The sequence below is a fragment of the Apiospora phragmitis genome (genome assembly GCF_038363925.1).
Source record: "Apiospora phragmitis strain CBS 135458 chromosome Unknown utg000007l:2111988.0-4706623.0:1.0-2598199.0, whole genome shotgun sequence".
NCBI classification, from domain to species: domain Eukaryota; kingdom Fungi; phylum Ascomycota; class Sordariomycetes; order Amphisphaeriales; family Apiosporaceae; genus Apiospora; species Apiospora phragmitis.
The window spans coordinates 2,456,223-2,468,090 of record NW_027117406.1 but is presented as its reverse complement, the minus strand read 5'-3'; the positions used below and the strand labels follow the sequence as shown (position 1 = coordinate 2,468,090).

General features: G+C 54.8%; 4 protein-coding genes across 4 annotated transcripts; 3 read left to right on the top strand and 1 right to left on the bottom strand.

The window, feature by feature from the left end:
- Positions 1-270: 270 nt before the first annotated feature.
- On the bottom strand, positions 271-1,159 carry PG994_008377 (uncharacterized protein; the record flags this gene model as incomplete). Its single annotated transcript, XM_066859786.1, has 4 exons — positions 271-423; positions 497-629; positions 779-1,006; positions 1,140-1,159. The coding sequence occupies 4 exons, from the start codon at positions 1,157-1,159 to the stop codon at positions 271-273; spliced, it is 534 nt and encodes a 177-aa protein (XP_066715273.1).
- A 623-nt stretch (positions 1,160-1,782) lies between these two features.
- PG994_008376 (nucleoporin complex subunit 54-domain-containing protein) lies at positions 1,783-3,094 on the top strand (the record flags this gene model as incomplete). The annotated part of the gene is made up of 4 exons (XM_066859785.1): positions 1,783-2,064; positions 2,131-2,221; positions 2,281-2,924; positions 2,981-3,094. 4 exons carry the CDS (start codon positions 1,783-1,785, stop codon positions 3,092-3,094), a joined length of 1,131 nt encoding a protein of 376 aa, XP_066715272.1.
- A 2,121-nt stretch (positions 3,095-5,215) lies between these two features.
- Positions 5,216-8,514, top strand: PG994_008375 (glycine dehydrogenase (decarboxylating); the record flags this gene model as incomplete). The annotated part of the gene is given in 4 exon segments (XM_066859784.1): positions 5,216-5,953; positions 5,971-7,414; positions 7,432-7,854; positions 7,931-8,514. 4 exon segments carry the CDS (start codon positions 5,216-5,218, stop codon positions 8,512-8,514), a joined length of 3,189 nt encoding a protein of 1,062 aa, XP_066715271.1.
- Positions 8,515-10,243: 1,729 nt separating this feature from the next.
- On the top strand, positions 10,244-11,387 carry PG994_008374 (metallophosphoesterase-like protein; the record flags this gene model as incomplete). Its single annotated transcript, XM_066859783.1, has 2 exons — positions 10,244-11,219; positions 11,368-11,387. The coding sequence occupies 2 exons, from the start codon at positions 10,244-10,246 to the stop codon at positions 11,385-11,387; spliced, it is 996 nt and encodes a 331-aa protein (XP_066715270.1).
- Positions 11,388-11,868: the final 481 nt, after the last annotated feature.

The window sequence follows — 11,868 nt, the reverse complement described above, 5'->3', positions numbered from 1 at the left end:
AGTAGCAGCCTGAAGACGGCAACTTATGCCAGTAGCTGAAGGCCCAAATTGGCGAGCGTGTGTCGGGACATAATACGCATTAGATGACACTCAACATTCTGTTGCCCAAAATTGCCACTCGGATAGGAGGCACATATTTCGGATCCAGGCGGAAGATTACGTTCACAAAGGAGTCCCATTCCTACAGAGGACAGCTGATATCTCTTGCTCTATGTACACAGACGTTGCCCCGCCTCCCATCATCCTCGTACGATCCCCGCATTCTTCTTTTTATGACGCGGGCGCCTCGACACCAGGAGCATCAACGGCCTTCTTGAACGGTGCTTGGCCGGGGTCTCGCAGGGCGGGGTAGTGGGCGTAGATCTGTTTGGAGCGCAGGTGGACGGGGATGCCCTGGGCATCGGGGATGGTCTTCTCGAGTTTCTGCGCGAGATATAAGTAAGTATGCTCGGGAAATCGCGGGGAATGAACCGCTGCCCTTCTTGAGCGGACGTACCAAGTTGTCGAACACACACTTGTTCAGCTTCCACTCGTCTTTGCGGCACTGCCAGAGCTGGTGGTTGTTGTTGTCGAGGCACTGCCAGTGCTTTCGGAACTCGTCGAGGCAGTGCTTGTTGATATCATCGACACTAATCGGCGGCTCCATGTCAGCGATCACGCACTGTATATACTGTAGCCATGTTGCCCGCGTTGTCTCGTTTCATCATGCTGCGCCCACGACGACTCGGGGAGCACCAGAACTAGGACCAGACCTCCAGCATGAAGGGGGAAGACCTACACGCTGGCAGCGCATCTCGTCACGCGGCGGCCCTCCTTCAGGCATTCGAACTCGCCCTTGCCGGGGTTCTCAGTCTTGCACTGCATGTAGTCATCGTTGTAGGGGCGGCACCGGGCGCCGATGAAGAAGGAGGCCGAGAGGAGGGGCGCGGAGGTGGCGCCGACCTCCTTGACCTTGGGGATGGAGTCAGGGAGGGGGGTGGTGTCCACAAGGACCTGCTGGTTGAAGCTGTGCACCGAGATCATTCATTAGCTTGGGGTTTTCTCCGACCGGGAGCGGCAGTGCAGAGAGCGCAGTTTTCCGGACGCCATTGGCGCCAATTGGCCCTAGTTGACGGGGGTAGAGCAGGGGAGGGACGTACATGGGCTTCCGGGCCGCCATGTCTGCGGTGTTGTCGGCCTCTTCGGGTGGATGTTGGGTCGTCGCTGTGGAGGGAGGTTACAGCTTCCTTTGCGTCGTCTCGTCGTTCGTCGGATCGTTGGCGATGGAAGTGCGGCTCCAAGCCCAGGTTGGAAATTGAGACCACTGATTGGCTCGAGCCACAACGGGGCTTTTCTGACCCGAGCTTGTGTGGCTGTCGAACATCTACATGTATCTGGAGTAACCTAGGCTTTAATCCGCAAAGCAGCTTCCAAGGGAGGAGAAAAGAATGTTTCATTCAGTCAATATTTATCACTTATTTCCCCCATCGACATGATCCCAAAGTGACCTGCACAATGAACAAGCTGATCTTTATCTGCCCGGCTTCCATCCAAGCTTGACAAGGTACTCACTTATCGATAAGAAAGAGCTGGGCCTGGCAGCAGCTTAGCGCCTCCAAAAATCCCAGGCCGCCGAGCAATTGGAGCTGAGGTACCTGCGAGACCAGAGAACGTCAATATTTACGCGACACAGCTCGCGACCTCGAACGACCTTTCTTCCGGCCACACTATTTCCTCCCCACCTCATCGCGATCAATTGTCTCGACCCGTAGTGTCCATACGCGCTGCCAAACCCTCGCCGCCATGTCGTTGTTTGGGGCCAAACCTACCCAGAACACTTCGGGCTTTGGGCAGCCGGCCACCTCCTCCATCTTCGGCCAACCCGCCGCCTCGAGTACGACTCCCGCCGCCGGATCAAGCGTATTTGGCCAAGCACTGGGCCAGCAACAGCAGCAACAACAGCAGCAGCAGCAGTCGACGAACGCATTTGGTACCAGTAGCTTGTTTGGCCAGCCACAACAGCAGCAGCAGCAACAGCAGCAGCAGCAACAGCAGCAGCAGCAACAACAACAACCATCCTTTGGAGTCAGCAGTCCTTTTCAAGCCCTTACCGAACAACACCATCAAGCTTACCATCAATATTTCCAACAGCAACAACAAGCGCAGCAGCAATCTCAGCTTGGGGCCTCAACTCAGCAGAACTTCCGTTCCTCGTTATGGCAACCCGGTCAAGATTCTACCCGTAAGTCACTGAGCCGTCTTCCCTGGACGCACAGAGAGCTCACTCAATTTGGCAAACAGATCAGAAGCCCATAACAGAACAATGTGTGTCCATCTTCCAAAAGTGGAATCCGACTTCGTCCGATACCGTCTTCAAGCACTACTTCTACAACAAAGTCGACGAGGCGCAAGTTCCCTTCTACCAACCCGGCCCAAACGAGGACCCCCGCGAGTGGGAGCAGGCCGTTCGCGATAAGCCTGGCCCTGGCTACGTCCCCGTGCTCGCGACAGGCTTCGTTCATATGGCCGAGCGTCTGAAGAGCCAAAGGTACAACCTTTCCCAACTGAACAATGCGCTCCACCAGATAAACAGCTCCCTGGATGCGATATTGTCCAAGCACGACCTGGAGACGAGTGTGCGGGCCCTGAACGCCAAGCGGAAACATGCGCTCCTGCGCCAGAGATGCATCGCCATCGCCACCAAGGTCCAGGTGCTTCGCAACCGAGGATATGCGCTGGATACGGACGAAGATGAGTTGAAGTCCAAGCTCGAGGCCTTGGATCGTGGTCTGGCCGACCCGTCGTTGAGCGCACGCAACGAAGAGCTGTGGAGCAGACTCATCATGCTACGAAACCATGCCGACACTCTACGGGACGAAATCAACCAACGTGGTGGTCTTAGTGGTGACGGGATCTCGGAGGAGGCCGAGGCCAGGGCCAAGAAGGTAAGCGTTGTCTGGGCACGATGTAGTTATTCGATTTACTAACTGGGACACCCTAGCTTCTCGAGGACTACGACAAGCAGCTGCAGGCCCTGAAGGCCATGGTCGAGAAGGTCAAGGAGGATTATGATGAATGGGAGCAGGAGAGAAACCCTACCGCGGATGCACGATGATACGTTAGAGAAGGGGATGAATCGATGTTGGAATAGGTCGAGATACCATAGAAGCGATGCCGAGGAAAGCTGCAGTGTAACACCAGTGTTCTGACGAGGCGAGGGTCAGACTCAATAATTGCGAATTGGGCAAGGCGATCTACAGCATAAGAGACCAGGGCTCTGGGAGTCGGGCGTAATGGATATGATGAACGTTGCCCGAGCCAGAAACAAAGGCAAAGGGTGAGTCGCAGCCACGCGGCACATCCCCCAGACCAATCGATAGAAGCTATGCAAGAAGTTATGTCCTGTCCATTGCCCTAGTATTTACACGTAGTATACATGACCAATGCGTGCCTGCCTGTCTATTTCCAGCCCAACTCTATGAGGCAAAATCCGTCGATGCCGCGGGATCTGAAGTGGAGAAGTTGCTTCTCCTATGGTACAGTGTAGTGGCACGACGGCACGACGCCATGTTGTTGCGTGTGTCCCCCGTATGCAGCATTATACGTGTGCAAAAACTTGTTTCGCATGGGCGGTGTTCATCATGAAAGTGTGGTTTTCTTTGTCGTCATCTCTCTCTTCTGGTTTTTAGAAGAAGCCCGAGAAGGCATCGATGACGAAAGGAGCTTTCAGGGAGAGAAGAGTCAGTTTTTTTGTCATGCGCGCTGCTGATGTAGCTCTCTATATATACTTACAGATGTACAGAAGCACGGCGGTGCCAACAAACTGCTTCACGGTGAGGTTGGCCTGGGTCTCGAGCTCGCGGATCTCCTCCTTAGAGAACTGGGGCGGTGCGACTGTGCAGAGGCGGAGGTTAGTTCAAGCTGTCTTAGTTTGGGGTCCAGATGAAGATCAAAACGTACATCCTCCGAACATTTTGGGTTATGTATTAATCTCGAGAGTCGGTAGCGAGAGTGTCGTCGTGTATATAGGTACCGAGTTGCTGCAGCTGGGTTGGGTATCTCGAATTGGTGATGATGTCTTCTAGAGCTTGCATGGGCTTGTTATCGAAAAACAGATAACAAATTTTTGGGATGGACCAAGCACTAAACGGGAATGACGGTGCTACGGCTTTTAGCTCCTAAGCCGGATCGGGGGCTAGTGCAATCAACCCCATGTTCTCAAGTTTTGGCCCTACCCAGGCCACTGGGCTAGGTCTGCAACGCCTTTGGCCACTACCAGCCTCCATACTGAGGAGTGTGCATCTGCCACTAACAGCCTCCTACGTGACTGATAAGATGAAGTTTGGAGAGGCCAAGAAAGTGAAGTTCGCAGGTAATAATAACCTAGCTAGCTGGCTACTTTTAGGGAAAAGGCATCCTCAGCTGGCACATCCATTACTAGAGACGGTAGGTGTAGGCGCGACCTTGAGCAGTCTTCCGAAAACAGGTCCTTACTGAGACCAATGAGTCGCTGATTCGACAGTCTGTCGGCTCTCGCCTGGATGGCCGTCCTTCCCCCTGCCCGAGATAAGCTGGCCGCCTATCTCTCTGCACTTTGTCACAGGTACTATCAGCAAAAGCAGCGCAGATTAGAGTTTGGGCCGATGACGGCCGGCATTTTCCTGGCTTCGCCTGCTTCCAGGATAATTCGTGATTCTATGTGTAAGGTGTTTTTTCCCCCTTCTTGTCTCGTCCTGCTGGGCAATCCCTTGCTCCTATGACCCGCCATGTTTGAATAATTATCTCTCCTTTGCATTCAATTCTCACCTCGACCCAACTCAAGTCTTGATTTGTTTGCTGCAATCCAGTAGACTCGGTTACTTCGACACATTCGTGTTCGCATGCTAGCTCTCTTCCGTGCGTCGGCGTTCTTCGGCTTAAGGCCCTCGTCCAGAAACTAGATTTCCATTACGTCTCGTTTCGGCTCATCATCTGTGACCCCTCGATAAGTAATACCAGCCAGCCATTATTAGGAGTCCACTCCTTACAGTTCCGGGGTAAGGGCACGACTACGGGTACGATTCGATAACCAACCTGCTCTCTCCCCGATACCACTTTTCCCTCTTCGACAAACTGATTGGCGGGCAACAGATTTCGTGTCTCTTCATTCTTTTCCATTCTGTTCTATTTTCATTTTTATTTTCTTGCCGTTAGATATACATCCTGTTGCGATCGCATTCGGGAGATTCCTGGAAACATGGCCAGCCCAGCGAGGGCCATCCAGCGGCGCCTGGGCCAATTGGCCACCCAAACCCGGGGTCCATCAGTGTCTCTGCTGTCCGGCACACGTGCCTCATTGGCCAATAACAACGCCTGGATATGTCGCCGGTGCACTGCGCAACTTCCCAAGCTGAGCCGACGTGCCTTCACCCAGAGTGCTGCGCCGGCAGCCGATGTCGATGTCAACCATATCCCGCAATCGAGAAAGGCCATTGTCGCATACGCGGCCCTGGACACTTTCGCCCGTCGCCACATCGGCCCCGATGATGCTGATACCGCCAAGATGCTCAAGGCCCTGTCGCCGGCGCCCGCATCTCTCGACGACTTCATCAAGGAGGTTATCCCCGCCAACATCCTCACTCAGCAGCACATGCAGGTCAAAATTGCTAAGCGACATGACGTTTTTAGCGAGTCGGAGCTGGTGCAGAAGTTTCACACACTCAAGAATTTGAAAGGCTTAAAAACAATAACAAGCTTTATCGGTGCTGGTTACTACGGCACGATTACCCCTGCCGTCATCAAGCGCAACATCTTGGAAAACCCGGCATGGTACACCAGCTACACACCCTACCAGCCCGAGATCAGCCAAGGTCGCTTGGAGTCTCTGGTAAACTTCCAAACCATGGTCTGTGATCTGACAGCCTTGCCTATTTCGAACGCTAGCCTGCTGGACGAGGGCACGGCAGCTGCCGAGGCCATGACCATGTCGATGAACGTTCTGCCGACATCCAGGGCAAAGAGGGAGGGAAGACGTTTGTTGTGTCTGACACTGTCCACGCACACACCGTTCGTGTTCTCCACGGTCGCGCCGAGGGGTTTGGAATCCGCATCTTGAAGGTTCCCAACATCACCAGTGAGGAGGGCATGGCCAAGATCAAGGAACTCGGAGACGACCTGGTTGGAGTTACGGTGCAATACCCCGACACCTTCGGCGACGTGGCAAACTTCAAGGAGCTAGCCGATGTGGTTCACTCTCAAGGCTCTCTGCTGAGCTGTGCTACCGATCTGCTCGCCCTGACTCTGCTGAAGCCACCCGGAGAGTGGGGCGCAGATATCGCCTTCGGCAGCGCCCAGCGATTTGGTGTGCCTATGGGTTTCGGAGGCCCGCATGCTGCCTTCTTCGCCGTGACCGAGAAGAACAAGAGGAAGATCCCGGGAAGACTGGTGGGCCTGTCCAAGGACCGCCTTGGCAACAACGCCTACCGACTTGCCCTGCAGACGCGAGAGCAGCACATCCGAAGAGAAAAGGCGACCAGCAACGTATGCACGTCGCAAGCGTTGCTAGCCAACATGAGTGCACTTTACGCCGTCTACCACGGGCCCGAGGGCCTCAAGGCCATTGCCGAGCGGACTGTTCGTGGTGCACGCGTTATCCAGGAGGCTGCTGAATCATGTGGACTGAAAACAATCAAGAGCGCCGCAAGCAGCAGCGGAGCTGTGCTCTTTGATACTGTCATCATTGACGCGGGATCCGAGGAGAAGCAGCAATCTCTCCACAAATTGGCGGAGAAAAGGGGCTTCCAATTCCGAAATGTTGGAGCTACACAGATTGGTATCAGCATCGACGAAACCACCTCGAGGTCCATGCTCATTTCGCTAGTCGAGATACTCCAGATGGCGCAGGGAGCCAAGGTCAACGGTAGGAGCATTGTTGGCACGGTGCTCACCCAGAGCGGCAACTCAGTGGACATTCCCGAAGCTGTACGCCGAACTTCGAGCTTCCTGACTCACCCGGTCTTCAACACGCATCATTCGGAGACGGAGCTATTGCGTTACATCTACCACTTGCAGTCCAAGGACTTGTCGCTCGTCCACTCCATGATCCCGCTCGGCTCCTGCACCATGAAGCTCAACGGCACGACCGAGATGTCCCTGATCACGGACGAGGCTTTCTCGACGCTGCACCCGCACAGCTCCGCCAACGACTCGAGGCATTATGACAAACTCTTCCAGTTGTTCACGCTCCAGCTGGCCAGCATCACAGGAATGCAAAACGTTTCTCTCCAGCCCAACTCGGGAGCTCAAGGTGAATTTGCTGGTCTGCGAACTATTCGATCCTACCTCAAGAAGCATGGCAAGGGAGACAAGAAGCGAGACATCTGCCTGATCCCGATCTCAGCACACGGCACCAACCCCGCGTCGGCTGCCATGGCGGGCATGCGAGTTGTCCCATCAAGTGTGACACCAAAACAGGCAATCTCGATTTAGAAGATCTCGAGGCCAAATGCCAAGCGCACCAAGATGAACTGGGTGCCATCATGGTTACCTACCCCAGCACGTACGGTGTCTTCGAGCCCGAGATCAAGAGGGTCTGCGAGCTGGTGCATGAGCACGGTGGCCAGGTCTACATGGACGGAGCCAACATGAATGCCCAGATCGGACTGTGCTCACCCGGTGAGATCGGCGCCGATGTCTGCCATCTCAACCTGCACAAGACCTTCTGTATCCCCCACGGTGGAGGTGGTCCCGGTGTCGGCCCTATCTGTGTCAAGAAGCATCTGGCCGAGCACCTTCCGGGTTCGGCACTGGAGGAGAGTGGGCCCTACCCCGTCAGCAGCGCCAACCACGGAAGCGCGAGCATCAACCTCATCAGCTGGGCATACAACACGCTTATGGGTAAGTTACGTCATGATCTTCTCCAAGCACCAATCCACTAGTTCTAGTAATCACGCTTACTGACTGTCCTTGGTAGGCTCTGAGGGTTTAACCCATGCGACCAAGATCGGCTTGCTCAATGCCAACTACCTGCTCTCCCGCCTGAAGCCCCATTACTCCATTTTGTACACTAATAACCATGGTCGCTGCGCCCACGAGTTCATTCTTGACGTCCGTCCTTTCAGTAAGAGCGCCGGAGTGGAGGCCATCGACATCGCCAAGCGTCTGCAGGATTACGGGTTCCATGCACCCACCATGAGTTGGCCGGTCGCCGGTACGCTGATGATCGAGCCCACCGAATCCGAGTCCAAGGAAGAGCTCGACCGCTTCATCGATGCTCTTGTCAGCATTCGCGCGGAGATCAAGGAAGTCGAGGACGGCAAGGTCCCGCGAGAGAACAACGTGCTCAAGAACTCGCCCCATCCCGTACAAGACATTATCGACGGAGATGGCGAGGGCAAGTGGGAACGAAGCTATACCCGAGAGAAGGCGACATATCCTCTACCGTATCTAAGGGAAAAGAAGTTCTGGCCCAGTGTCGGCCGGATCGACGATACGTACGGCGACATGAACCTGTTCTGCACCTGCCCTCCGGTGGAGGATACGACGAGTGAGGACTAAAGAGAGTTGGTCGTCTTTCATGTACAACACGACGAGCCCACCTATGCGATTTTCAGCATTTCTAGACGAAGAAGAAGGGGGCGGAAACACAGCATCCTGATTCGACTAGACCACACCAAGATATACACCAAACACCACGACGCATTTCAACTTACGCGAAGCATACATACCCACCAACCAAAGCGGGCGGGTGAACGGAGTTTCCATCAGTTTCCATCAACTTCCAGGAAAGAAGAAAGAAATACAAGGCGCGGGATGGAGTTCTAAGCAGATATCGGTTTCTCTTTCGTCGTCGTCGTCGTCGTCGTCGTCATTGTTATACGGCGGAAATGTTACATATTCATCTATGTACCACCACATACAGGGGATCGGCTTTAACATGATGAGGAGGGAGGGTTCACATCTACTGCGTCCACTTAACTGGACCGAAGAAGGAAAGCGGCGTTTGGGTTTAGATAAGTAGACCGACAGATAGCAAATTGCTAATGCATGTGCGTTGATATTGCGTTGCTGGTTATGCCCTGTCTTTCCCCGCTATCAGAAGGCCGCCCTGTGTGAGGATATGCATGGAAAGAACGCCTATAAATGGCACTTTACGTGAGCTGGGACGTCAGTAGACTATGTTGATGCACACCATCAATTTGGCATGGGTATTCCCAGACGTTGACATCCCGAGGCTCGTTGGGGGCCGGGCCTAAGCCGGTGTAAGAGGACTCTGTTGCCAGACGAGTTGCGTTTCCGCCCTTTTTCTGAACATGGCGCCCCAGGGGTTGACCCCGAGGCGCAACAGCTTTCATCAAATGCCCCGATCATGACCGTGGCGACGCATGAAGGAAAGGAATGGCGACACCGAACATGCTCCATACTATGCCGATGTGATGGCAGTATATGTCACATTTGGTCAGATGCATCGAAATCACCGAAAGGATAAAGAGCAACAATTACTTATGGTTATCACATCCCCATCATCACACCCATCTCCAGGCGTCAATTGGCATCAGTCGTCGTCTCTCTTCCTGCTATTACCGGTCGCCTTTGGACAATATTTCCGAAGGATTCCAGTCCATGGTTGTCCAATCGCGTCAGGAGATATCCTCGTCACCCTGATAATCTGTTTCCTGGTTATGATAAATAGACTCGGCCAATGCGGGATCATTTAAACTTCGCTGTCAAGTCAGCCCGGCAGAAACGAAAAAGTCGCAATGAGCAGGTTACCCCTGGACATGGAAACTCAAAGACATAACTCTCTCATATGACATTCGCCTAGTCTACATCGTAGCAAAGTACTGGTGTTCCGTGAATGAAGTAGTTCTGGTCTGGCATGGCAATGATTCTGGAATATCACAATAACCTTTATATCACCACTACAGCTGAGACAAACTGTCGAGGAGTGCCCGGAGGAATCCGACCTTGCAAGGATCTCCGGCCCTCCGAGCAGATTACCCAATCAAGGCCAGTATTCTCGACGAGCTCCACCAGCGGCGACCAAGGCTTAGCGCGCCACGGGCGGATTGGGGGCGAAGCCAAGACCTATAAACCCGCTGTCAGCTCCAGCCAAATCGAAAGCCTAATCCAACTCCGAAGCTGACTGAGAGCATTCTCCGACATTCCCGAGCAGAGAAAAAGAAAAAGAAAACATCCGGATAAGATCTATGATTGCTTTTCCAAACCTGGCTGATCAAATACTCTGCATTCCGTCGATCGGCAATTCCATCCGGGTACTGACAGCATGAAGTTATACGCCATCGGGGATCTCCACCTGGGCCACCGGCTGAACAAGGAGGAGCTAGCCAACCTCCGCCCGCACCCCGACGACGGCCTGATCCTGGTGGGGGACATCGGCGAGACCCCGGCCCACCTCGAGCTGGCCTTCGCCGCGGCCACGCGCAACTTCGCCCAGGTCTTCTGGTGCCCCGGCAACCACGAGCTGTACAGCCTGGTGACCCAGACGACGCTGCGCGGGCGCGACAAGTACCAGGAGTGCGTCGACGTGGCGCGGCGGTACGGCGTCAAGACCCCCGAGGACCCCTACACCGTCTGGGAGGCGGGAGACTACGGCGACGGCGACGGCGGGCCCGTGCTGATCGCGCCCGTCTTCGCGCTGTACGACTATAGCTTTCGGCCCGCGCACGTGTCGCGCGAGGGCGCGCTCAAGTGGGCCGAGGAGGCCGACACCGTCGCTTCGGACGAGTTCCTGCTGCACCCGGACCCGTACCCGACGCGCGAGGCGTGGTGCGAGGCCTTGGTGGCCGAGACGGAGCGGCGGCTCGAGGAGGCCATTGCGGCCTACCAGGCCAAGACGACCACAACATCTGAACAACAAGAACAAAAACCGCTGTCCCTGGTCATCGCCAACCACTGGCCCCTGCGCGAAGACCTCATCTACATCCCGCGCGTCCCCCGCTTCACGCTCTGGTGCGGCACGAAGCGGACGGCGAACTGGCACACGCGCTTCCACGCGAAAGTGGTCGTCAGCGGTCACCTGCACGTGCCGCGCACCGACTGGCGCGACGGCACGCGCTTCGAGGAGTGCAGCCTGGGGTACCCGCGCCAGTGGGAGCCCGCGCGCGCGCAGGGGCTCGACATCAACGACTGCCTGCGCGAGATCCTGCCCGGGCCTGCGGGGCCGCCGCCGGCGCCGGTGACGGCGGGGGTGGACTTAGGGGCGGGGGTGGGCTGGCGCCGCCGCAGTGGAGGCGGTATGGGTGAGTGGGAGGGAAGGAGAAGGAAAAGTGTCGTGATGTCGGAGATGTTGATGGAAAAAGGAATGGCTCAATATGATGATGGATGTCAACTGTTGGAATACACATGCTTGGCGTGGGTATTTTCCTATACGTCTGGACTACGGAGCAGGTCTGGATGCATTCACGTAGAACGGACGAGGAACTAGAAGTTTGGAAGGGCTCTTATTAGAGGTGATGAGGTGGATTGTTTTATTCGGGTACATCTGGGAGATCATAACATCCTCCCCTTCAACTTGTCTCTAACTATTGGAACAGCAGGAACACGAACCCCTTTTCTGTTTCATAAAGAGGGGTATACGATGCCCCTCGCAGCTCGTATTGAAGATAGACATGAATAATACGAATACAGCAATATAACCCCGATTGAACCCGGAACCCCCGTACGTACGGACAGCCCATTCAACACTAACCTCAGCACGATAGATTCACCTTGCAGCAGGCATAGGTCTACAATAGATCTGGTAAGAGGGGTACTGAGCCCATGAGGTTCATGAACTGCCGTTCAAGTAGAAGTAGAAAGAATATCTTGTGATGGGGACCTGTAGCCATATAGAACCAAATCTGATTTTCTGTTGGCCAGTTTTGTCTATTCTCTATCCTGGGGCGATCC